Source organism: Vombatus ursinus, unplaced genomic scaffold (genome assembly GCF_900497805.2).
Source record: "Vombatus ursinus unplaced genomic scaffold, bare-nosed wombat genome assembly UNPS02014775.1, whole genome shotgun sequence".
Taxonomy (NCBI): domain Eukaryota; kingdom Metazoa; phylum Chordata; class Mammalia; order Diprotodontia; family Vombatidae; genus Vombatus; species Vombatus ursinus.
The window spans coordinates 7,905,850-7,930,869 of NW_020954553.1; the positions used below are offsets into that span (position 1 = coordinate 7,905,850).

A 25,020-nucleotide genomic window follows, 5' to 3' on the forward strand; every position below is an offset into this window, starting at 1 on the left:
GGAATTGAAGAATGGAGGAAATGACGGCCATCTCCGAGGGCCGGCATGGTGGTCTGGGCGGGATCCCGAGAGGAAACGGGTCTGAGGGAACGAACCCCAGCCGGTCTCCCCTAAGGCCTTGGGCTCCCCAGCCCATAACCCTGCGCAGCCGGCTCGGAGCTACGCTCTATTGGCAGGGACCTATAGCATCAAGGCCTCGTCGCTTCGCTCCTCCCTCCCTTTCCGCCTGCCCCTCCTCCTCCTTCTCCCACACCAGGCCAGTCCGAGGCCTGGACTTTCTGTCCCACGGCAGCCACCATAGTGGGCGTTGGCACTTCCTTGGGGCGGAGAGACGGAGTGAAGGAAGGAGGGTTCAGCGAAGCGGTGTAGACATTGGGCCAGGCTCGCGAGGGTGGGCGGAGCCTAGAGGGAGAGGTCAAAGGGCAGTAAATAGTGGTGATGTCAGGCGGGCAAGATGGCGGAAGGGTGAGATCCCTATCCCGGCGCCGGGGCCCAGGGGCGGGCGGGGAGGCTGAGATGGAGGGCGGCATATGGAGGCCGGAGGGGGCCAGTCCGTGGCCTCTGGAGGCGAGACCGGGTCGGGCGAAGGGCACCCGGAGGAAGGAGGAGGAGAGAGATATTAGGGGGGAAGTCATAGTTGGGTTTAACGCCCCCCGTCTGCCCCGCCCACCCAGGTCCAGGCTCTGCCTGTCCTCCCCACCTCTCCTCCAGTGTTTCTTTTCCCCCCAGCCCTGGGGATATTCACGCCCCCCAACTATTCCTGCCCCCCCAAGGCAGGGGATATTCATCCTCCAATAGTTATTGCCCCCCCCAAGCCTCGGGTTCTTCACACCCCCCTCCAACTATTTTTACCTTCCTCTAAATCCTGGAGATATTCTTACATCCCAATACTTCTGATCTCCCAGTCCAAGGGACATTCCCCTGTCTGTACTCCTGTCACCTTAAATTCGGGGACTATTCCGCCCTCCAGTATTCCTGCCTTCCCGTGGCCAGGGTTTGTCCACCACCCCAGTATTCCTTTCCTCTCCAATTCCAGGAAATTCCTACCCTCAGGTATTCTCCTATTCCTGACCCCATTCCCCAAGTCCATGGAATGTCCACCCCTTGCTAAGTCTGTGGAATGATCACCACTCCCCTCCATTTCTGTTCCCTTTACCAAGTCCTCAGACTCTCCCCCCAGGTGTTCCTATCCCCCACCAAGACCCATGGAATATTCACCCCTACGATGTATCTCTTTCCCCCGTCCCACACTGTTCCTCTTTCCCAAGCATAGCATATGGAATGTTCCTCTCCTTGGTGTTCTTGTTCTCCCCCCCAGTGACAGTTCACAAGAGCATTTACACATACACTCAAACTAATCTCCCCTTAACCAATTCCTGTCTCCCTGTTCCCACTCCAGCTGTTTCCCCCACACTCTGTTTTTGTTTGTCCACACTCCCCCTAAACATCCCCCCCCTTACAGACATGAACATCAGGCCCAGGAATGATTTCCAGGCACCCAGCACCCAGCACCCACAGGCAACCCCATACATAACTACTCTCTGAACCCTTTTTGGAAACTGCTTCAGTGCCTTTGGAGTAGGGTGGGGTGGGGTGGGGTGGGAATTTACTTCTCAAACTTTATGTTTCCAAATTGATGTGCCTGTTTCCTCCACAGGGAGGATGGAGGCTGGTGGAGAAGCTGGCTGCAGCAGAGCTACCAGGTTGTCAAAGAGAAGGTAAATGGGGACCAGGGTTCCACACCCCTTCTAGACCATAATTGTGGAGAGACTTGGACACTCCCTTCCCTATTGGTAGGAAATTCTGGCCTAGTTATATGACATTTGTAGCAGATATTTATCTAGTGTTTTGAATCCAAAATCTTGCTTGATCCCCACAACAATCCTGTTAGGCGATGTGAGTATTGTTGGCCCCATTTTACAGAGGAAGAAGGAGTCTGAGAAAAGAAGTTACCTGCATATGATAACATGACTGGTAAATGGCAGGCCTTTGATTCTGCTTTGCCAAAGGTAATTAGGTGTATGACCATTTCCCTTTTCTGGGCCTCAGTTTCCTCATCTGTAAAATAAGGGTGTAGACTAGGGGTGTGTATGGGGGGGCACCTTAAAGCTCTGACAGTGTGTAATTCTATAAATTATGCAGGACCCAGTATGCTAAGCTATGGGGGATTCAAAGATCAATGATAGTCCTTACTCTCAACAAGATGACCATCTAGTTAGAGAAACAGCATAAAAATATACTGCGGTATGTGCCCAGGACCAGGTGTATGACAGAGCAGACAGTAAATACTGCAGGAGGGGAAAATGACGAAGGCTTGGGCCAATCGCCAAAGGCCTCTTGGAAGAGGTGAAGCTTGAGCTTGTTGTTGAACGTTGGGTGGGCTTCAGATTGGGAAAGAGAAATAAATAAGAAGAGCTTTCTAGGCAGGGACGTAGCAAAGGCAAAAAATCAGCAATGAACCTGGCATCGTCCTGGAATAGTCAGTGGGCCAATCTTTTTGGAGTGAACCATTTTGATAAAAGAATAGCAGGGAGTAATGGTTGGATAGGTGGAATTATAGGATTTAGAGCTGGGATTAGACCTTGTAGATCAGCTAGTCTATCCTCTCATTTTACAGAAGCCTAAGGAAGGGAAGAGACATGCCCAAGTCACATCACAGATAGGAAATAGCAGAGCTGAGATCTGAACCTACATTCTCTGACCCCAAATCCAGCTGCCTAGTGGAACCTAGGTGATTGAGTGGAGTGGAATAAGGAAGACCTGAGTTCAAATCTAGCCTCAGACACTTGACTAGCTGTGGGACCCTGGGCAAGTCACTTAAAGTCTCAGTTTCCTCAATTTAAAATGGGAATTACAATAGCATCTACCTCCTAGAATTGTAATGAGGATCAAATGAGATAATATTTGTAAAGTACTTATCACAGACCCTGGCACATAGTAGGAGCTACATAAATGTTTATTTTCTTCTTATTTCCATTTCTTGGAACTGTCATGTTATGCTTGGGATGCAAAGTGGCTCAATAATGTGTACACTAATGCCATTCCAAGATAATTTGTCAAAACTAACTTCTGAGTTGACTATAAAGCTAATTACTGTTTACCTAGGCAGGAGACAGGTAAGACCAGTTTTGTTTCTCCAGAACAGGCTTTACTTCCTGGGAGCCTGTAACTCTTAGTTTGATTAAGTCTTGGAAGCATTTGTAATTGGTAAAGCGACCTTTGGCTTTGATCCAGACACAGGCCTTGATCCTGTCCTGAGCTATTCCTGTGGTCTCTGGAGGAATGAATGATAGGATTTAACTTATAATAGGGGCCTCTGGGGTGCTTCCTTCCCATTTAAGGGCATTTGCTGGAGATTGAATGTGAAAAGCTGTAGTTCATTTCATCCAGCAGCATAGGGCCTCCTGTGGGGGTAGCACTGTTGGGTTGGTTATTAGCGTCTGATGTTGTCTCCTTTGACCCTGTCCTGAGAGGGGAGAACAGAGGGAAGGCGAGACCTGGTTCTTGTCCTCTACCCTTGAGGAAGGAGACACCAGGTCCATTTGGGGAGACAGAATGTATCCAGAGGGAAGAGGTCCTAGAAAACAAAGTAAAAATAGAGTGAATTTGGACAAGAAGATCTCCAGAATCCTTCTGGTCTGTGAAACAAATGTAAATTATTATAGCCTTACATAATTCCTAAGGGAAGGATGGAATAACAGAAATAAGTAGAACTTGTTAGAATTAGTCCTAGAAGGCTTCATGAAGGTTGAGTGCATGGAATCTGATTTGAAAAGGAAATATGTAGAAAGAGCAGAAGGGAGAGCTGGGAGATGAGAGCCTGAGGCGTGGCTGAAGGGAAGGGGAGGCCAGTATGATGTAGTGGGAAGACTCCCTGGGCTCCTTCCTGGCACTTAGCTTTGCCCGAAGGCTCAGTTACTACTAGTCACTTCTTAGCAAGTCTGTCCCCTTGTTCCTCCCCCCACCGCCAATCCAGTTGCCCATCCTATATGATCTTTATGTATGTCCTTCTATAACAGGACTATTTTAAGGATCAAAATAAAATGACGTATGTGAAAAATCATAAACAGCATAAAAATTCATATCATTATAATCATCATTGTCATTATTATTGGTTTGATTAGAGTATTGTTTCCGAGATGGGGTGTTTGATGGTAGAGAGACCTGAGATTCCTGATTGTAGGAATTTGGATTTTGATATGAGCCTAGAATTGTAATCTTTGGAAAACTGCCTGTGATATCTAAGTTCTAGATTGGAGTTTGGTTGGTGAGCTCAGTATTCAGATGCAGCAGGGCCTGGAGGAGGATGGAGACAGGGTTGAGGGAAAAGGGAGAGAAAAGTGGAGAGAGAGACCTAAAAGCATAAGAGATCCAGAGGTTGACCCTTGGTTTCCCACTCCCCACAGTCCACAGAAGCCCTGGAATTCATGAAACGGGACCTAACTGAATTCAGCCAGGTGGTACAGCACGACACAGCATGTACCATCGCAGCCACTGCCAGCGTGGTCAAAGAAAAGCTGACTGTGAGTATCTTCTTTGTGGGCAGAGCCAACTGCCCATCTCCCACCCACTGACCCCAAGGGCTTGGGAGAACTCATTGCTGTGTGTGACCTCAGGACCTGAGACTTCAGGACCTTCTTTGTTTCCTTGAAGCCGTTTGCTTATTCTCACCCTACTTTATTGTGGCCTTATGCCCCTGACTCCTCCTGTTTGCCACATGCCCTTTCTCTAGGAAATCCTTGGTCTTGTTGATAAGATATTGGGTGTTTGTTTATTTGTTTGTAGGCAAAATCTAGGCTTCTGTGTTGTGTGGAGGAGGACAGTTGGAGAGGCCTGGAACTGTACTTCCACCCCTCCCCCCCAGCAGCTGTGACCACTGTTCACCAGGCTTGCCTTGAAGTTAAACCAGTTGCTTGTGATTGGCTGGCTGGAAGCTCTTGCACAAACCCCTTGCCCAGCTCTGAGCCATGCATTTCCTATCCCTTGTTCTCTTATGCCCTTTTCTTTCCAGTCTTCGCAATCCCAGGGTCGTCACCAAGCCCCAGACAGAAGGGGTGACTAGTTCTGAATTGGCTTCCAGTACTCTCACTCTTTCTCTGCCTCCCACACACTCAGTCGCGATGTAGGTTTGAACCAAAACACCTCTTTTCCTCCATTGACTTCTCTGCAGAGTGAAGGTTCTTCAGGAGCAACAGAGAAGATGAAGAAAGGACTTTCTGACTTTCTTGGAGTGATCTCAGACACATTTGCTCCTTCCCCTGACAAAACCATCGATTATGATGTTGTCACCCTGATGGGCACACCTTCAGGAACCACTGAACTTTATGATAGTGCCAAGGTATGTGTCACGTGTGCCCCAGGAGCCCCATAGTCAGAGATCAGTCCGTGCCTAGTGGGACTAGCCCTGCAGCTAGGCTCTGTGGAGAGAGACACAAGAGAAACAAATGACCGTCTCCCTTTGGGTGTGCCCATAGAAGATGGGTCCATCTGACGGCTCTGATGACGATGTTCATGCCTCCCATTCCAATGGCCTTTCAAGATTTACAACATGCCACCCTCAAAGGCAAGGAGTAAAAGAATTATTATCTATTTTGCAGATGAGAAACTGCATCTGCCAGAGGTTAAATCACTTGCCAAAGATGGAGAGACATTGTTACTGACCTTAGGGAGTTCCTGATACAACAGGAAAACAGGCTGTACCCTGAAAAAGACCCCAGTGATAGTAATCACTGCTGACATTTCTATCTTACTTTGGTTTTTAAACCACTTTACGTGAGTTATCTCATTGACTCCCCAGAGCAGCGGTGGGAGGGAGGTACTCTTACCTCAATGGATTGGTGACGGCTCAGGGGTCAGCCGTCCCTCCATCAAGGAAGACCACAGCTCATCCTGGGCATTTCTTGTCCTCCATGGCCTCCTGTGGATCTTCTGCAGAGGACACACCCAACATGCTGGGGTCCCTTCTCCAGGCCAGAGGTTGGCGGACTACAGCTAGCTGGATTTAGCCCGTGAGCTAAGAATGTTTTTTACGTGTTTGAATTCAACAAAACCATTCTTAGCTTTCTGGCTGCACAGAAACAGGTGGCAGGCCACATTTGGCCACCAGTTGTAGTTTGCCAAGTACTCATTTTACTGATAAGGAAACTGAGTCTCAGAGAAATGAAATGGGTTCCCCAAGGCCACATAACTGGCAAGCAGGGGAGCCTGGATTCAAACCGATATGCCAAATATGAGTCCACTTCTTTTTCTCTTATATTAAGCTGGTTCTCCTTCATTCCCTATATCTAGTCACTCTCATGGTCACCCCTCCAGTAGAAACCCTGAAGACTACTTCTCTAGGTGATTGTAATAACCTGCTAACTGATGTTCTTGCTACTAATCTCTTCCATTTTGTCCTGCATATACAACTCAAGTCATTTCCCTAAAACATAGACCCCATTTCCTACCAAAAAAAAAAAAAAATCCAGCATCCTCATGCTGCCTTCAAGACCTTCCATTATCTAGTCCTAATCCACGTGTCTGACCTTATCACTCATTTCCCAAGAGAAGACTTCTGCTCTAAGCAATCTGGCCTTTTGAATTCCTTGTTGTGTCTCAACTCTGAGCTTTGGCCCAGGTTGTCTTGCCCCACCACACCCCATCCCACCTCCCTGCCCCCTCTGTGCTACAAAGCTGGCCTAGCCTTCGGGGCCCAACCCAAGGCCTACCCCTGCCAGAGCCACCACTGCGCTTTCCCTTTTCTGACTGCAAGAGCAGCTGGTTTGGGCCCTTTCAGCTCATGCTGTCTCATGTTGCTACTCACCAGTCTCAGTCATTCTTCTCCTGACCCAGCAAGACCATAAACAATAGGGGGCAGGAACTGTTTCCTACCAAGATGTAGTATGCTGTATGTAGAAAGAGCCCTAGACTTGGGAATCAAGAGCCTCTGCTTCTAACTGCCTGGGTTGGCCAAGTCACTTTTCTCTGGGCCTCAGTCTCTTCCACTGTAAAATGAGAGGGCTAGAGTGTCCCTTCCAGCTCTTAGAGTCAGTGGTTCTTTGAGTCTGTGCTTCTGTCTCCCAGTTTCCCCTGCAGTGGAAGGCCCTCAGTATCTCAGGACTAAAGGAGCAGCTTAATGCAGCTTTGGGGAATTGGTTAAGTTTTCATTTGCTTACTAATAACAAAGAAAAAACTTTGAATAATTCAGAATTACATAGATGCAGTTTGGCAATGTATTTTTTCTTTATTTATTGTTAGCCTGTTTCATAGGGTCATATATTTAAACCTGGAAGAGAGTTTTAGAAGTGAGGAAACATTTTACAGGTGAGGAAACTGTTGTAAGTGATTTGCTCAGGTTCGCACAGCTAGTAAATATCTGAGTCAGTATTTGAACTTGGGTCTTTCTGACACAGATGCTGTGTCATCTGGCCACCTCCAGGCAACTTTTTAGAATAAAATACTTTCTACACTGATCATGACTCCAGTAGCTCCTCATTCCCTGAAAGATAAAAATCCACACCCTTTATCCTGCCGTTCAGGTTAGATTCATTTTCTAAGGACATGCTGACTGTGCTGGGACAGATAAGCTGGTGGCATGTTAGGACCAGAACTTCCTCGCCAGGGGTGGGGAACCTGCAGCCTCAAGGCCACACGTGGCCTTCTAGGTCCGTGGGTATGCAGCCTTTTGACCGAGTCCGAGTTTTGCAGAATAAATCCTTTTATTAAGGGGATTTGTTCTGTGAGGTTTGGATGCAGTCTAGAGTCTATAGACTAAACCAAATCAAGGGCAGTGGCTCTGGCCCCCTGCTGTGTATGTTTCCATCCGCCCCGCTCGTCACTCAGGCAGTCAGTGACTTGAGGACATAGCTGATGTGAGTGATGGCTCCCTAGCTTGTCACTAAAAATTCCCCAAGGCTCATATGCTTAAAAATCAGTCCTTAAGGGGCTGCTAGGTGGCGCAGTGGATAGAGCTCTGGCCTTGGAGTCAGGAGGACCTGAGTTCAAATTCTGCCTCAGACACTTGACACTTACTAGCTGTGTGACCCTGGGCGAGTCACTTAAGCCCAGTTGCCTCATCAGAAAAAAAGAAAACATTCAGTGAAATAGGGGACTTCCAAGCATTCCTGAGGAAAAGACCAGAGCTGAATATAAAATTTGACTTTCAAATACAAGACTCAAGTGAAACTTGGAAGAGGTAAACAGGAAAGAGAAATCATAAGAGACTTATTAAGGTTGAACTGTTTACATTCCTGCAGGGAAAGATGATATTTGTAACTCATGAGACCTTTGTCAGTATTAGGGTAGGGGGAGGGGGAAAAAATTATATGTATGTATATATAGATAGATAGAGGGCACAGGGTGAGTTGAAGATGAAGGGGTGATATCTGGAAAATAAAATTAAGGGGTGAGAGGATTATACTGGGAGAAGGAGGAAGGGAGAGGTAGAATGGGATAAATTATCTCACATAAAACAGACAAGAAAAGGCTTTTATAGTGAAGGGGAAATGGGGGAAATTGAGAGGGAATGAGTGAATCTTATTCTCGTAGGATTTGACTTAATGAGGGAATAACATACACAATGGGGTATAGAAATCTGTCTTACCCTACAGGAAAATAAGGGGGGAAGGGGACAAGAGAGCAGGGGGTTGATAGAGCGGAGAGCAGATTGGGGGAGGGGATAATCAAAAGCAAACTCTTCTGAGGAGGGACAGGGTCAAAAGAGAGAATAGAATAAATGGGGGGTAGGATAGGATGAAGGGAAATTTACTTAGTTTTGCACAGCATGACTACTATGGAAGTGTTTTGGATGATTACACATCTATAACCTGTATTGAGATGCTTGCCTTTTCAATGAAGGTGGGTGGGGAGGGAGAAAGGGAGAAAGTTTGTAATCCAAAGTTTTAAAAACACATGTTAAAAATTTAAAAAAAAAAATCAGTCCTTAAGTCCCTCCTCCCCATCTTCAGCTTAACCTCTCTGAGGCTCACTTTCCTCATTTGTAACGTAAGGATAATAATTCAGGTGTAGCCCATCTAAAGACTTTCATTACTTCAAGGCTCTTATGATTTCACTGGTGTGGGGTCTCCTGATGCAGATCACAAAGCCTCCACACCTTGGTCAAGGATCTTCATGAATCTCTGGCTGAACAAGAGTCAGCCGCTGCTGACCAGCTTATCCTTTGATGACTGACCGAGCCCATGACCAGGCCCTTCCTGAAGCCTTTGCGGCCTCGTGGCACTGGCTTCTGAGCCAATCAGAGGCACACTGGTCCTCAGTTGGAAGAGCAGTTAGGAGTTTGTGCCCCAGGCACTTAGATGATGGGCTGGGCTTAGTCAGCTTGGTCAGGAAGACTTTGCTTGTGCTGGCTCCTGGGCAGCCTTCAGAACTGGTCGAGGCCATTATCCGGGTGGCTCTCAAATGTGCTGCCCATCACATATTACAAAGTACTTTTCCACAGCGGCCTTGGGAGATGAGCAATGGGAGCAGTATTGTTCTCATCCCCATTTCTCAGATGAGGGAACTGAGGCTCCGAGAGGTGAAGGGACTTACCCGAAGTGGTACTGCCAGGACTCAAGGGTAAAAGGTTGCATCTGCCTCACTCCACAGCCTTCCGCACTGACCTGGGGCCTCCCTTGGGAGCCAGGGAAAGCCTGCCAGAACTCTTTCATGTGCTTGGTGAAGAATGGAGTTTATGCCTTCTGAATGATGGGCTTCCAGAGGGAGCAGGAAGCAGACAGGCCCGGTGACTGGGGGACTGCTTCCTCCACAGGCGGGGCCCCAGGGAGGCAGGAGGGATCAGCCCCCTCCCCTCAGAGGCTTGTCTCACACTCTGTCTCTGTGCTTCTTTGTGTGTCTTGTGCCAGGCCCGTCTGTACAGCCTGCAGTCAGACCCAGCGACGTACTGCAACGAGCCCGATGGTAAGTGAAAGGTGAGGGGGGCGTGGAAGCCACAGGTCCCCCCATGCTCTAGGCTGTGGGGGTGTATAGGGATGGAGGAGCCAGTGTGCTGGATGGGACTGGCTTCCTGGGCCATGCTGGTGACCAGCTTTGCTGCTGCCAGTAGTGTTTCATGGCCCTGCTCACTGCCATGGAGCCCTTCATCAGAGTCCAGAAGGGACCCAGAGCAGTGGGGTAGGGTGAAAAGAGCAATGAACCTGAGTTTGGATCCTTGCTCAGTCTTTTACTATCCTTGTGACCTTTTACAGGTCATTTCCCTTCTCTGGGCCTCAGTTTGCTCATTTCTAAGAAGGAGTGATTTAGACTAGATGACCTCTCTGGTGCTGGTGCCTTCTCGCTCCTATAACCCTAGAGGTGATGCCAGCCAGCCCCTTCGTTTTGTGGAGGCGGGACACCCCATTAAAGCACCACCTCCTTCAGGAAACTTACTCCATTTCCTTCCTTTCCTGTTTTGCCCCAGCCCCCATGAACAAAAAAGACCTTTTTTGACCTCCTCTAGCCCTCCTTTGTTTGCAGCTCTCTGATACACTTAGCATCTAATCCTGTGTAATTTCTGGTTCTGTCTCCCCGCTTTACCGAAGGGGATCTTTAGTAAAATGTATGCTCTGTGAGGGCACAAATTCTTCATGCTGTGTTGTATCATCCTGTACTGTATATCTGTCCCTTGGCAGGGCCTCCAGAGCTGTTTGACACCTGGCTATCTCAATTCCATTTGGAGGAGAAAAAGGAAGAGATCTCCAATCTGCTCATCAGCAGCCCCTCCATCCGGGCTCTCTATACCAAGATGGTGAGGAGCCCTTTGGGCTGGGGCTGAGCATGGCCATCCCAGTGTCAGAGGCTCCTGGGCAGTTACTAGCAGAACTGACTGATCAGGTGTCAGGGAACCCGGGGGGGGGGGGGAGGGGGTGACTCGAACCAAGGTGCAGAACCATTGTGAGCAAGATTGATTCTGTTGCCTTTCATCCATTCAGCAAATGTTCAGCCCCTGTGTTCAGAGAGACTTGTTCTAGGTGTCAGGGGAGTCACAAAACGCAGGCCAGATATAGACCTTCTCCTGGAGCTCACAATCTAGTACAGGGACCTGTGGTTCACAGTATTAGGTGAGTGCATTAAGGAGTGTACGGGCAGCTAGATGGTGCAGTGGATAGCGCACCAGACCTGAAGTCAGGAGGACCTGAGTTCAAATCTGGCCTCAGACCAAACACTTGACATTTACTAGCTGTGTGACCCTGGGCAAGTCACTTAACCCCAACTGCCTAAAAATTTAAAAAAAAAAATTTATTGTTGCATTAAGGAGTGTAAAACACAGTGAAGTCTCAGATGGGCAGGAGAGGGGGGATCGAGGAAGGCTTCATATAGAAGACAGCATTTGAATTGGGCTTCAGACATTCTGCAGGCATTCAGAGGTGAGGAGGAAAGTATAGGGCACGTTGTGGGGAGAGTGAATCATTTTAGCTCCGCTGCCCATCTTTGACATCTTTGTTTTATGCCTCCTGAATGCACTTTTACATGAGGTAAAGCTGGAAATGGAACAATAAGCATATGTTGAAAGCTAAGGTGTGCCATATTTTAGAGGAACTTGAATATCAGATATGGGGTTTTGAACTTGACTCCATGAGAAGTAGGGAGCCAATGAAGGTGTGTGAGCAGAGGAGTAACACAATCTGGTATTTATGACAATGCCTGATTGGGAGCGAAAGGATTCCTCCAAGGGCCCGATGAAATTTCTTCTCTCCAAACAAAATGTTTGAGGGGTTCCACATTGTTTTAAAGCTTGCTGGCAGGTACTACTTGGTACCGACCAATTGGTAAGCCCAAAAGAATCTTGGCATTTCTTGAAGGCAGCCTCTTCCCCTGTGATATACATAGACTTTCACATTTCTCCAGGTCCCAGCAGCTGTTTCCCACTCAGAATTTTGGCACCGATACTTCTACAGGCTCCACCACTTAGAACAGGTATGCCCGTCCCTGCCTGTGAAGGGTGTGGACAGAGTGTTGGTGGGGTAGGGGGAATGGAAGAAAGGCATCTTGACCCCCTGTCTCTTCTTTTTCTCTAGGAGGAGGCCCGGAGGGATGCTTTGAAGCAGCGGGCAGAACAAAGTGTTTCTGAGGAGCCAGGCTGGGAGGAAGAGGAAGGTGAGTGAGGAAGGGCTGTTTGGCCAAATGTGCCACCCGTCCATGGTCACACAGACCGCTGGGAATTTTACTGGACTGAGGTTCTGTCATTCATTCATTCATTCATTCATTCATTCGTGAATATGCCAACGGTGTGAAGGGACATGAGCTGTCTATAAGTTTTAGATGAGGTGTGATCCCTAGCCTCAAGGAGTTTACATTTCCATAGGAGACAAGTAGACACGTGAAGAGATATTACATGATAAATGTATTTTTGAGGTGCCAAGTGCTGTTTGAGGTCTGAGGGCCAAATCTGTCACTGACTTCCTGGAGGGTACTGCGTTGGCGTTTGGCTTTAAAGAATATAGAGGAGCAGTGAGGTGGCGCCGTGGATGGAGCACCGACCCTGACGTCAGGAGGACCCGAGTTCAAATGCGGCCTCAGACCAAACACTTGACACTCACTAGCTGTGTGACCCCGGACAAGTCACCTAACCCCAATTGCCTGAAAACAAAATAAAAATAAAAAATAAAGAATGCATGGCAGTTAGCAGGGGAAGAAGAGGATGGACAGCTTCTCAAGAAGCTCTGATGGAGGAAGCATCACTAGAGCAGCTGTGGCCTCTGATGTCTGCCGTAGTCCATGCGGCTTGTGTTCGCCATGGGCTGGGGCCCTCTTCTGTCACAGCATTAACCCTTTTTCCCCTTTCCCATTCCCCCCACAGAGGGACCCTCAGTAACATCTCAGCTGGACGTGCAATCCCAAGAAGAGGAAAGAGCTGCTATGCCAGGCCCCGCTCCACCTGCTGAGGGTTTGGCCAGCCATCCTCAGAGTCCTTCTGAGGAGAGTGTGGGAATTGTGGCTACGCCCTCAGCAGAGGTCACCCCATCGGAGAGTAGCGAGAGTGTCTCTCTTGTGACCCAGGTGGTGAACCCTGCTTTTACACCTGAAGCCCCAGCACTGGTGCAGACAGCCCCTGCTAAGGACCTCTCCCAAAAGCTTTTGGAAGCCACTTTGGAAGACCAGGTTCCCCCAGCTGATGCAGGAGAGACGGGCCCACCTCCTGTGGAACGGCCCAAGCCTTCAACCCCCAGTGGGCGTCCAGGCGGCTCTGAACCCAAGCCAGGGATCAGAGTAGAGACTCTCAGAGAGGAGGGACCGGCAGACTTACGGGTGTTTGAATTGAACTCGGACAGTGGGAAGTCCACGCCTTCCAATAATGGGAAGAAAGGTGGGTCTTAAAGGTTGGAGCCTAGGAGGGAGTTGGAGGGGCAGAGGGAGTTGGGAGCGTCCTTGAAACATACTGACCCATCCTCCTTTATTCTGGTCAGGTTCTTAGGGGCAGATCCCAGCTGCTTCTTTCTTACTGACTTTTGGCCAGTTCTTACTGACCCTGGGCTGGAAGCAGTGATTTGGGAGCACCTGTGGTGGCAGTGTTAACAACTGAGGTGACACCATTGTAATGCTGGTATTAAAGGATAGGGTGAAGAAAGAAAAGGACTTAGCCAGGAGTCACCAGATCTCATGGTGTATTCATCTGGTGCTAGACAGTCCATGTGGGGAATCCAAGTCAGAACCAAGAGCTTCCAGGGCAGCTGAGAAGGCCAAAGTCTGTCTGTCTGTCTGTCTTCACACACACACACACAATACACACACACACACACACACACACACCCCAGTTAATGTGTGTATTATTCTAAATGCTACCCTGTAGTCTCTTATCACTCCCTAGCAGTACAACAGAAGTTAAATCCCTGCCAGCTCTAAAGCCTACCATGCTAAGTTCATAGAAGGAAGAGGTGATGTGGGAGTGAGAGTAATCATAACTCACATTTTGATAGCAATATAAGAATAATTGGGGAAAACTTCCTGGAGGGGTGAGGCTTGAGCTTTAAGAGTAGTGTAATTTGTTGAGAAGAGCCAAAGGTATTCTAGGCCGGAGGAATGTCCTGAGACAGAGAAGGGGGTGGGGGGCGCCTGAAGGCCACATGGGGGGGAACAGTGAAGAGCACCGCCCAGGAAAGGCAACAGCAAGCTAGAGGGGAAAGGACACGAGCCCAGGAGACAGGAGACAGAAGACTGGGGCTCCAGCCGCATCTATGGCACTGACTTAATAGGAGACCAGTCCCCTTTATGGGCCTGTTTTCTTCTGTGTAAACGGAGAGTGTTGGGCTGTGGCCGCAGGATCACAGGACTTCAGGCTTGGGAGCGACCTTGATAACTCTCTTATCCGCTCCTGGCTGGAAAAGGCTTTCCCTGTAGCAAGTGTTCATCCATGTGTGCTTGAGGACTTCTCATGAGGTTCCCAAAGCAGCCCAGCCCACTTTTGGATCAATCTTAGAATTAAGAAATTCTTTGAACCTCAGTTTTCCACTTTGCAATTTCTTTTCATCGTTCCTAGTCTACCTCCTAATGGGATAATGCGTTATAAGCACTTTGCAGACTTTAAAGCCCCATATAAATGCCTAGTGATCATTATTTTTAGTATTGTTGTTATTATTATTATGTTCTGGGAGGTGATGGTCCTTCAGATATTTGAAGACAGCTATCATGTCTGCAGAAGATATCTTCTCTTCCTTAAGCTAAACATCCTTAAGGAATGAACTTGTGGCCTCTAGGTGGTGCAGTGAATAGAGCACCTGTCCTGGAGTCAGAAGGACCAGAGTTCAAATACAGACTTAGACACTTACTAGCTGCATGACCCTGGGCAAATCACTTAACCCTGATTTCCTCAAAAAAAAAAAAAAGAAAATTAACTCAAGGCACCTCACCACCTTGGCTACTCTTTCTGGTTGCTTTTCTTTCTAAAACATGGCCACAGCAGAATACAGAATTACAGATATGGCTGCCCAGGGCAGAGTGAAGGGGGCGAAGGGCTTACCCCTTCCTCATTCCTGAGATGAGTCTTCTTGGCCACCTTCCTTCTCAAAGCTTTGTGAAGTTCTGAGAGCCTTGGCAGGCATTCAGGCAGTAAGCATTTAGGTGTACCAGGCACTGTGCTACGTGCTGGGGATACAATGACAAGCAAAAAGAAAGAGAATCGCTGCCCTCAGGGAACTTCTGTTCCAAGGTGGGGGGCAGGGAGACTTGGTGGAGTCTGGCTAAGTCAGCAGCACAGCCAGGATGAGGAGGAAGCAGGGCCAGCCTGGGCCCATCCCCTCATTGCAGGGTGGATGCCAGGGAGCAGTTAGAAAGCAAGGGGGACTCAGGGCCAGATTTTGGAAAGCTTTGACTGCCACACCAAGAAGCCTGGCTGCTGGAGAGCAAAGGCCTGACTTGTTTCTGGGCATTTGAAGAAGAGTGTTTTTGGGGTTGCTGACAGGGGAGATTGGAGGCAGGAAGAGTATGAGACATTGATGAAGGTGGGTTCAGTGGTAGTGTGGGGGTGGGAAGAAAAGTCTCTAAGATTGTTGTGGAGAGATGTGGGCAAGAAGGGAGGAGCTGAAAGTGATGGTATGTTGGAGTCATTTGAAATGGGTCAGCCCAAGACCTCTCTGTCCCAGGCCTCGGCAGGGACAGAGACTGGCCCGTCAGACAGGGTGGCTGGGTCTTCTCGGCTGCGCCACTTACTCACGGTGTCCCCATAGGGAAGCCACTTCAGTTTCTTCTTCTGTGGAATAGGTGTGAAGAGATCCGCCAGGGGTGCTGTCAGAATAAAATAAGCTGGGTTTGTTTTGTTTTTTTATTGCAACCCCATCCCCATGTACATAAGAGTGTAGCATTCAGGTGGCACCAGAGGACACAGCACTGGGCCTGGAGTCAGGAAGACCTGAGTTCAAATTTGGCCTCAGACCCTTAATAGCTGTGTGACCCTGAGCAGGTCACATCGGCCTGCCTCAGTTTCCTCATCTCTACAATCTCTACAATAGCACTCACCTCCCAGGGTTGTTGTAAAGATCAGATGACATATTTGTAAACCAGTCAGCACAGTGCCTGACACTTAGTATGCTTATTCCCTTTCCCCCACTAAGAGTGCGTTGTTTTCCTAGTCTCCACCTATTTCTGTCTCAAGGCTCGTGAGCTTACTGCCTTTACTTCCTCACCTGTGGATTGTGTGAGTGATGAGGCAGATTGCCATAAAAGAAAGAAGGCTGGATTTGGTGTCAGGAGATCCAGATCTGAATTCTGATGACCATTTGCTCACATTAAGCAAATTAATTCACTTCTCAGAGGTTCAGTTTCTTTATCAGAAAAACCAGAGTCTTGAAGTTAATGAAGGTTCTGTCTAGCCCTGAGTCTTTGATGATCCTGTGATAAAGACCTCTCAAAATCCTTTCCAGCTCTGATATTCAACAAACATTAAGTCTGTGTGCGAAGCCTAGTGGATACAAGCATAGCAAACATCTACTTGCCCTGCTCTTAAGGAACCTACAGTCTGATGAAAGAGGACCATTCCCCAGGTGACTCTGATCGAAAGGAGTGTAACTAGAGATTGAAGCAAAGTACTTGGAGAAATTGCTCCACGGAGAGAGGCTGCCTTCACCTTTGAGTGGGGAGATGGCGCCCTCGAGGGGCCTGGGAGGGAAGGCCGAGGAAAGTCCATTGCAGGCAGAATGAGAACGGGAGCAGGACAGAGCTGGTTTGGCTAGAACACGGAGGGCACCGAGGGAGGGCAGGACTGCTCGGGGAAGCTGCAGCCACGTCGTGGGGAGCCTTGAAGGCAAGTCAGGAGGTGAGGCTTTATTTAGCAGATAACAAGAAGCCAAAGGGGGGTGCTGAGCAAAGCACTGACATGAGTAGGATCAGTGTATTTGGAAGATTCCTCTGCAGTAATGTGAAGGATAGATTGGAGGAAGGGCCCAGAAAATAAGTTCTTTGAGGGGAGGCACTGTGCTTTTTAGCTTGATATCTTAAGCACAAGGCCTTGGCTGTCAAAACAAAAACCCACTTCCCACTTTCTCATATCCATCATCCCCTTCAGCCCTGTCTTTCTCTGGGCCCTTTCTTCTTCTGCCCTTATCTTCCATGACACCCTCTGGAATTTCCATTCTCTCATTAGAAACTTCCCTTCATCCTAGATTTTTCCTCTTCATCCTAGACCTTTTCCTTTCATATGACTTACATTTGCAGTCCTGGAAAGCTGGTTCTGTTCAGAAGACACTAAATCCCTGACCACCCTCAGCTGCATATGTGCTTCTTTTCTCATGTGCATCCACAGTGGAGGGACACACGGCCACTCTATCTGTATCAGAGTGGCTGCGTGCCAGTGTGTTGGCATAATGTGCCAAATTTGTGTTACATAATTGTAACTGGACCCTCACTGCTCTTTGGTAATCTTTTTGTCCTACCTTGATTCACTCACTCCCCAAGGTGGATTCTCCAAACCTTTTCTCCTCTCCTCAAGACCCTCATTCGGCCCATTCTCTTTGCTCCCTGCAGGCCTCAGCTCCTGCTTTGCTGATACAGTGGAAGCAACCCGGTCTGCCGTTCTGGACCAACTTGACATTTCTTCCCATTTCCCACTGCCATGTCTTTTTTTAGGCTCTTTTCTTACCTAAAATGCTCTTCCGCCTCACCTCTGCCCCTTAGAGTCCTTAGCTCCTCTTAGGGGTTCAGATGCCTCCTCTTCCTCAGAGCCTTTCCCCTTAGCCGTTAGTGCTCTCTCTCTCCCCTCCTCAAATGGTCCCTGGTTTATTTAGTTGTTGTAAGTTGTTTTACCTTCGCTAAAAGGGAAGGTCCTAGGGGGCAGGGACTGCTTTTCATTTTGTCTTTGTATCTCCTGCCTAACACAGGGACTGGCACATAGTAGGCAAATTAGTAAATGCTTGTTTGAATTGAATTGACTCCCCTTTTAGCTGCCTTTTTCTCCCCACTGCAGACCTCAGAGCCTCTTGACCTTGTTCTGTTCTCTTCTTTCTGGGATTCAGCCAAGGCTGCTACTTGGGCCCTTGATCCTGTTTCCTTTGAGAGTTTGCCCCTGTAGTGAATCTCTCATCTTTAACCTCTCCCTATTTCCTGACACTTTCCCTGCTGGCTACAAACATGTCTAAGTCTCCCCTGTCCATTCAGAATCCTTAAACTGCTGGCCTTTTTTCCTTTCACTGCCAAACTCCTAGGGGGAAAAAAAGGAAAAACCATCTACACTTAGCCACTTGTTCACCTCCTGCTCACCCTTTCTCAACCCCTGGCCTCCAACCCTATTTCTCAACTAAAACTGCTCTCTCCAAAGTTACCAATGATCATCATGATTACTGAATGCAGTGGCCTTTTCTCAGTTCTCCTTCTGTTTGTCCTTGGTATATCTCTTGATAGCAGGCATTTATTAAACACTTACTATGTGCCAGGCACTGTGTTAAGCACTGAGGATATAGAGAAAGACAAAAACAATCCCTCCCCTCCAGTAGGTCACATTCTTTTTTTTTTTTTTTTTTTGGTTAGGCAGTAGGGTTAAGTGACCTGCCCAGGGTCACACAGCTAGTTAAGTGTTATGTGTCTGAGGCCGGATTTGAACTCAGGTCCCTCCTGACTCCAGGGCCAGTGCTATATCCACTGTGCCACCTAGCAGCCCCTGTAGGTCACATTCTTAAGAGGCAGGCCTATGTGACTAGATGAAAGGTAATCCCAAAGGAAAGACACTAATAATAGCCAGCATTTCTGTAGTACTTTAATATTTTCAGAGTGCTTCACAAATACCTCATTTGATCTTCACAACAACTCTGGAAGGGAGGTGCTATCATTATCTCCATTTTACAGCCCTTCTGATGCTGAGAGAGGTTGGTGACTTGCCCAGGGTCACACAGCTAGTAACCATCTGAGGCAGGATTTGACCTTGGGTCTTCCCGATTCCGAAGACTCCTATGCCCCTAGTAGCTAGGGGAAACCAGGAAAGGCTTCCTCCAAAATATGGAATTTGAGCTGCCTTGGACAGGGAAGCCAGGAGGTAGGGGGTAAGGCATGGGGACAGCCAGTGAAAAGGCATGGAGTCCAGTCATAGTGTACTTTTTCAGAAATGGCAAGAAGGCATGTATGGTCTCCTATGGATTGTAGAGTATGGAGAGAGAGAACATCTAAGAAGACAAGAAGAGTAGGAAGAGGCCAGGTTGTAGCGCTTTAAGGGTCAAGTGGAAGGTTTTATATTTTATCCTGGAGGTGGGGAGTCATTGGAATTGACTGAGTGGGATGGTCAGCCCCATACTTTAGAAAAATCACTGTCGAAGCTGAGTAGAGAATGGATTGGAGTGAGGAAAGACTTGAGACAGGGAAACCAATTAGAAAGCTATTGTTATAATCCAGGAAAGAGATGATAAGGGCCTGAACTGTTGTGAAGGCTTAGTAGAGAGAAGGGGGTGTTGTAAAGGTGGAGATGATTAGAATCTTGTTTTGGACATGTTGAGTTTGAGATGCCTATTGGATATCCAGTTTGAGCTGTCCGAAAAGGCTAACACAGGACCCCCCAAAGCTCAGGAGATAGGCTGGAGAGAGAGGAGGAACCAGGGGAGAGCAGTATCCCAAGCACCCCTTTCCTCCTAGATGGTCTCCGCCTTTGTAGTATTATTCTCTTACCTCCCTGAGTGCTCCTTAGTCTCCTGTAACGGCTCACCCCCACCTCCTGCCCACTAATCATGGATGTTCTCCAAGGTTGTGTCCTGGGCTTTCTTATTTCTCTCTGCTTTCTCTTAGTGACTTTATCCTGTCCAGTGGACTTCATCATCATCTCTTTACAGATGACTCCCAAATCTCTAAATACAGCCAGAACGATCGTCTGCATCACCTGCTCGACATTTCCTTGGTGTCCCACTAGTATTGGAAACTCAGTATGTCCCAAAACAGAACTCGTTCTCTCCTCCCACTAAGCCTGTCTTCCTGCATCTTCCTCCAGAAACGTCCCTTTTGCTCTCCAGGCAGTGCCCTCCTTCTCCTCCTCCAGCTTCACATCCTGGGAGCCGTCCTTAACACTTCGCTTCCCCTCACTCTTTCTGACATTCAGTGGCCACGTCTTGTCGGTTCTCTCTCCATGCCATCTCTCTAGGCCACGCCCATCTGGTCACTGATTTGTCTTCTGAGTTGGCTGGGGCTCTTATCAGTTCTTGCCCAGACTATTGCACTGGCCTGCTAATCGGCCTCTGCTTCCCTACGATTCATTGCCATAGCTGCCAAAATCATCTCAAAGCATCATCCTGCCATAAGTTTGGAATCAGAGGATCAGCTGAAAGGCTGTAAGGGATCTCGGAGGCCATCTCGTCCAGCCTCCTCATTTTAAAAATGATGAAACTGTGGCCTGGAGAGGTTAAACAACGTTGCCCAAAGTCCTGGAGCTGAGGAAATGTCAGGGGTAGGATTTGAACCCATGTCCTGTGACTCCAGACCAAATGCTTGTTCCATTAAAGGACTTAGATTTTAATCCTAGCTTTGCTACTTACTACCTGTAGGACTTTGGCAACTTACTTAACTTCTCTGGCCCTCATTTTCCTAATTGATAAATGAAGGGATTGGATCTTTGGGACCCTTTTCAACTCTGCATCTGTGATCACCCTTCTGTTCAAAAACATGTACTAGCTGGCTCCCTGTCACCTCTGAAATACATTCCAAGCCTGCCATTGTCTGACTCCTGCTTGCCTCTCTGTCTTTTTTTTTCATGTGACCTTCCTTCACATACTCCACATTCAACTCAGATGACAATCCTGTGGTCACCCAAGCATGGTGTCATTCCACCTTCTATCTCATGGCTTTACATGGCTGTCTTCCTGCCTGTAATGCACATCCTCCTCACTTTGACTTCTTAGACGCCCTAGATTTTAAGTGATTCCTCTTTTTTTTTTAAAGGCAATTGGGGTTAGGTGACTTGCCCAGGGTCACACAGCTAGTCAGTGTTAAGTGTTTGGCCTGAGGCTGTATTTGAACTCAGGTCCTCCTGACTTCAGGGCCAGTGCTCTATCCACTGTGCCACCTAGCTGCCCCTAAGTGATTCCTCTTGCTCCAAGGTTTTTCTTACCTTTCCCACTCCCAAGTGAATTCTTTGCTAGTCCCTGAATTGCTACAACTTTATCCATCTTCAGATTATCTTGTATTTACTTTTAAATGTTCATTTTCTGTGTCTTCCAATAGACTGTAACCTCCTTGAGGGCAGGACTGGTTTGGGGTTTTGTCTTTGTGTGACCAATGCCTAGCACCATGATTTATGCTTAATAGGTATTTAAATATGTTTTGAGTTAAATGGACTGGAAGGTGGAGGATTCGTTAGGAGGGTGGGTGTTATAGTTGAGGCCATCGAGGACATGAACATTCCAAGCCATTCTGCCATTCCCTGTGGAAGGAGAATCCCCGATCTCCTGCTCCCTGTGGCATCTCCCATACATAGCCTGCAGGCTTGGCCTGTCAGCAGTGCAGCTGTAAATGTGAGAAGATGGCATAGCTAGCCCACCCAGGCAAAAGTCAAGCTCCTGATAAAGGGAGCTAGAGAGCCAGGCTACCAGGCACTCTTACAGCTGTGTGCCATGTCGTGGAGTGCAGAGAATGTTGGGGAGGAATCAAGAGGTTCCCCCCAGCCCCACCCCCACCCTTCCCGGCAGGTGGGAAGCCCAGCCCCGAGGCTGACTCGCTCTGTGATCCTTCTCTGGACCCTCCTCATCTCTTAGTACCTTCCTTGTACAGTCAAATCATACAGCATGTAAATGCTTTGCAAACCTTAAAGCATTAGGTAAATGCTAACTATTAGGATTACAGTAATAGGTTTAGATCTGTAACGTCAGCTCCAGACCTTCCCAGATTCTTATCACATATTTCCAACTGCCTACTAGGCATATTTAGTCTGGAGAAGAGAAGGCTGTGGGAAGATAGAAGTATTTGAAGGGATGTCACGGGGAAGAGAGATGAGACGTATTCTGGTTGGCTCCAGAAACCAGGACTAGGAGCGCATGAAGAAAACTGTATACAGGTGAATTCCAGTCCAGTGTAAAGACCAGTCAAAGGTGTCCAGAGTGAGATAGTGAGCTCCCCATCACCGTCCTTGTCAGGGGAATCACATGGATGAGAAGGTATGGGCTGCACTAGATACTAGATGGTCTCTGAGCTTTCTTCCTGCTCTGACGACATGGACCCCACGGTCCCTTTTTTAGCCCCACATCTCTGATTCTACATGTATCTTGCACAGGAGTGAGGGATCTTATCTATATATTTGATGCTTGGTATTTAGAACTGAAAAGCACCTTAGAGATCATGTTGTCTAAAAGTGTTGTTGATTGTCAGACACTATCTGATGTCCCCAATCCCCCTGATATAGGTGGTCAGAAAGAATAACATTGAGAGTGAGAACTGACATACAGCACTCCAAAGTTTGCAAAAGGCTTTGCTTCCATTATGTCATTTGAATCTCACGCCCACCCTGTGAGATAAGCCCTACAAATACTGTCATTCCCATTTTGCACATCAAGAAATGGGGTGAGACAGATTGTGTAACTTACCCCAGGTCACATTTCTAGTAATATCTGAGGCAGGATTCAGAGCCAGGTTCTCCTGACTCCAAGCTCAGTGCACTAGCCGCTCTGCTAGCTTCCTCTTTGAGCCCCCAGGACCCTTACTGTAGGGATGGAAGGACGGCTTCTGACCCATCGGGTGGGAGCAGCCAAGGTATGCATCCCTCCAGAGATCTCATTCCTGGAAGTCTCCAGTTGAAAGGGATAGGTTCTAGGAAATGGAGACATTGGTGGCTGTGCTGGGGTCATGGGGCAAGTTTGAGCTCCCTTTTGGATGTGCTGTAGCCCCACGCCTTCTCTGTGCCTTTGGTTTGGTTCTAGGTTCCAGTACGGACATCAGTGAAGACTGGGAGAAGGACTTTGATCTGGACATGACTGAGGAGGAGGTGCAGCTGGCTCTGTCTAAAGTTGACGGGTCTGGAGAGGTGAGGCTGTGCTAGGCAGGGAGGGGCCCCCCCCATCTCCTCTTCCAGCGTCTGAGGTATTTTGGAAGCAGCTTCCTCTTCTCCCTTCCCTGCCCACAAAGTTGACTGTCCTGGGGCTAAGAGAACATTAGACATCTCCTTATCCATCACTGGGAAAGCAGCTACAGTGCTGAGGGCCACCCGTGAGTCAGCTGTCCCCTAAGTCCAGCACCCTCCTCTCCCCAGGAGGCCTTAGTCCCTTCATTGGGTCATTCAGTGAGCAGCAGTCTGTGCCCAGCAGGAGGGAACACCACTGAGCTTTCCCCCTCTCATCCCAGGGAGGTGAACGTAGTTGACACTGTGAGATCAATAACAAGGCAAAGGCTAATCAATCTAGTGGGGCTCTGTGGCAGAAATGTACATAGGGGATTCGGGCAAGGGGGGGACTGTCTAATGTTGGGCAGACAAAGTCAGGTGAAAGACCTAAGGCAGGCGACTCTGTGTCCCCCATGCTCCCAGTGAGAATGTTAGAGCCTCATGGGGTCAGCTATGCTTCCTGCTCTTTAGGTGTCCCCGGTTTCTTCAGTGTGAGCCAGGAGGGCCCATAGGTGTGCGTCAGCCCTTTGGCAGTTGGGTGGTTTGGGGATAGGTTGGAGTTGAAAAGTAAAATACAAACGTCCATTTTTTGTTCTCCCCCCTCCACTCCCATTTGCAGCTGGAAGACGTGGAGTGGGAGGACTGGGAATGAGGCAGGAGGGCTTGGAGAGAGCAGCTCCTCCACGCGGGCCCCCACCTCCCTTCTTGGCCTGGTCCTGGATGGCACCATGGACGCTCCTCCATCACCCAATGCTGTCTGTTCCATCTTCTGAGTACACCCCATGCCCCTCTCCTGGAGAGAAGTCTCTTCCGGGGTGATGTCTCTGAGGCCAGACAGTGTCATGTGACCTGTGCCAATTCTTGGATTGGGGGGAGGGGAATCCTACCACCACCACCACCACCACCACTGAAGAGCCCTATTTCTCTGCTGTAAATCCACTGCCCTCAGGCAGTACCTGCAGTGGCCTCCTGTCTGTCTGCCTGCTTGTGTGTGTGGAAGCTAAACCTAGCCCCAGTGGTGCCCTTTGCTCACCTGCTGTCCCCTCTGTGTCCTGTCTTTCAGCTAAAAGAAAGGAGGGGGCAGCTTGTGAAAGCCCCTCTCCTGCCTTAGCACCATTTCCTTCTTTTCTCCTCGTGTCTTTCCCCACCCTACCATAGGTGGCCTTCTTTGTCTGACTCTACTGGTTGGGGGAGCGAAGGGTGACATACATTCACTTGTCCTCTGGGGAATGTGGGGGCTTCCTGTCCCTTAGTAAAAGACTGCTCATTTGTGGGAAATGTCCATGTCTTAGGGGACTCCTCTTCCTGTGCCAGGCCTTTTCTTCTCTCTTCATAAGGCTCAAGTGATCTTTGTTTTTCCGATTCTAAGTAGGTACTATAGCCGCTATTGGGGACCAAATGCTGCCCGCCACCACCATCGCCACAGTCCTGGTATTTCAGAACCACCCCCTCCCCCAGTGCCTCTTTGGTAGCACCAGGCTTTTCTGTCTGTGAGGACACGCTTCTGTGGCCACCCTGAGCCAGGAGGAGCAGCCTTCAAGTTCTTCTCTTGTTCCTTGGTGGGGGGTGGGGGGACCTTCTCCACTCCTTTTCCTTGGAGTCTAGGAAACACACCATGTGGAATGTAACTGCTTCACAAGCAGGAGAGCAGGTACAGTCACAGGCCCTGAGAACCCTCTTCCAGCCTTCGTTGGGTAAGCCATGGGACACCTCCACCCCCACTGCTTCCCCTTGGGGCATGTGTCGTGGGGCCTCCTGACAATATTTGGCTAAATGTCCATGGTTCTGGGGACATAGGGGGCTGCTGTCTTCATGCTCTCTTTGCCTCCTTCTCTGGGTGCGGAGGGGTTTGCCAGGGTTCCTCAACACCCTAGTGCTGCTTCCTGCTGCTGTCCTGTGGATTCATGTACATAGGCCAGTGTGTTTGACAACCATTTTAAAAGGGTCTCCAAGTCATGGGGTAAGGGGAGGGTGGCAATCAGTCATGTTCATCAAGAAAGTCAAGTTGGGGAAAATGCTGAATCTTTCTCTGGGGGTGGGAGGGTGGGGGTTTTCTC

At 48.7% G+C, this 25,020-nt stretch overlaps 1 protein-coding gene across 1 annotated transcript; it reads left to right on the forward strand.

Moving 5' to 3' along the window:
• The first annotated feature begins 416 nt into the window (after window positions 1-416).
• BSDC1 (BSD domain containing 1) lies at window positions 417-24,991 on the forward strand. The gene is made up of 11 exons (XM_027864738.1): window positions 417-465; window positions 1,658-1,718; window positions 4,407-4,523; window positions 5,171-5,338; window positions 9,843-9,897; window positions 10,608-10,723; window positions 11,824-11,892; window positions 11,994-12,072; window positions 12,776-13,282; window positions 22,785-22,888; window positions 23,583-24,991. The coding sequence occupies exons 1-11, from the start codon at window positions 455-457 to the stop codon at window positions 23,613-23,615; spliced, it is 1,320 nt and encodes a 439-aa protein (XP_027720539.1). The 5' UTR covers window positions 417-454; the 3' UTR covers window positions 23,616-24,991.
• Window positions 24,992-25,020: the final 29 nt, after the last annotated feature.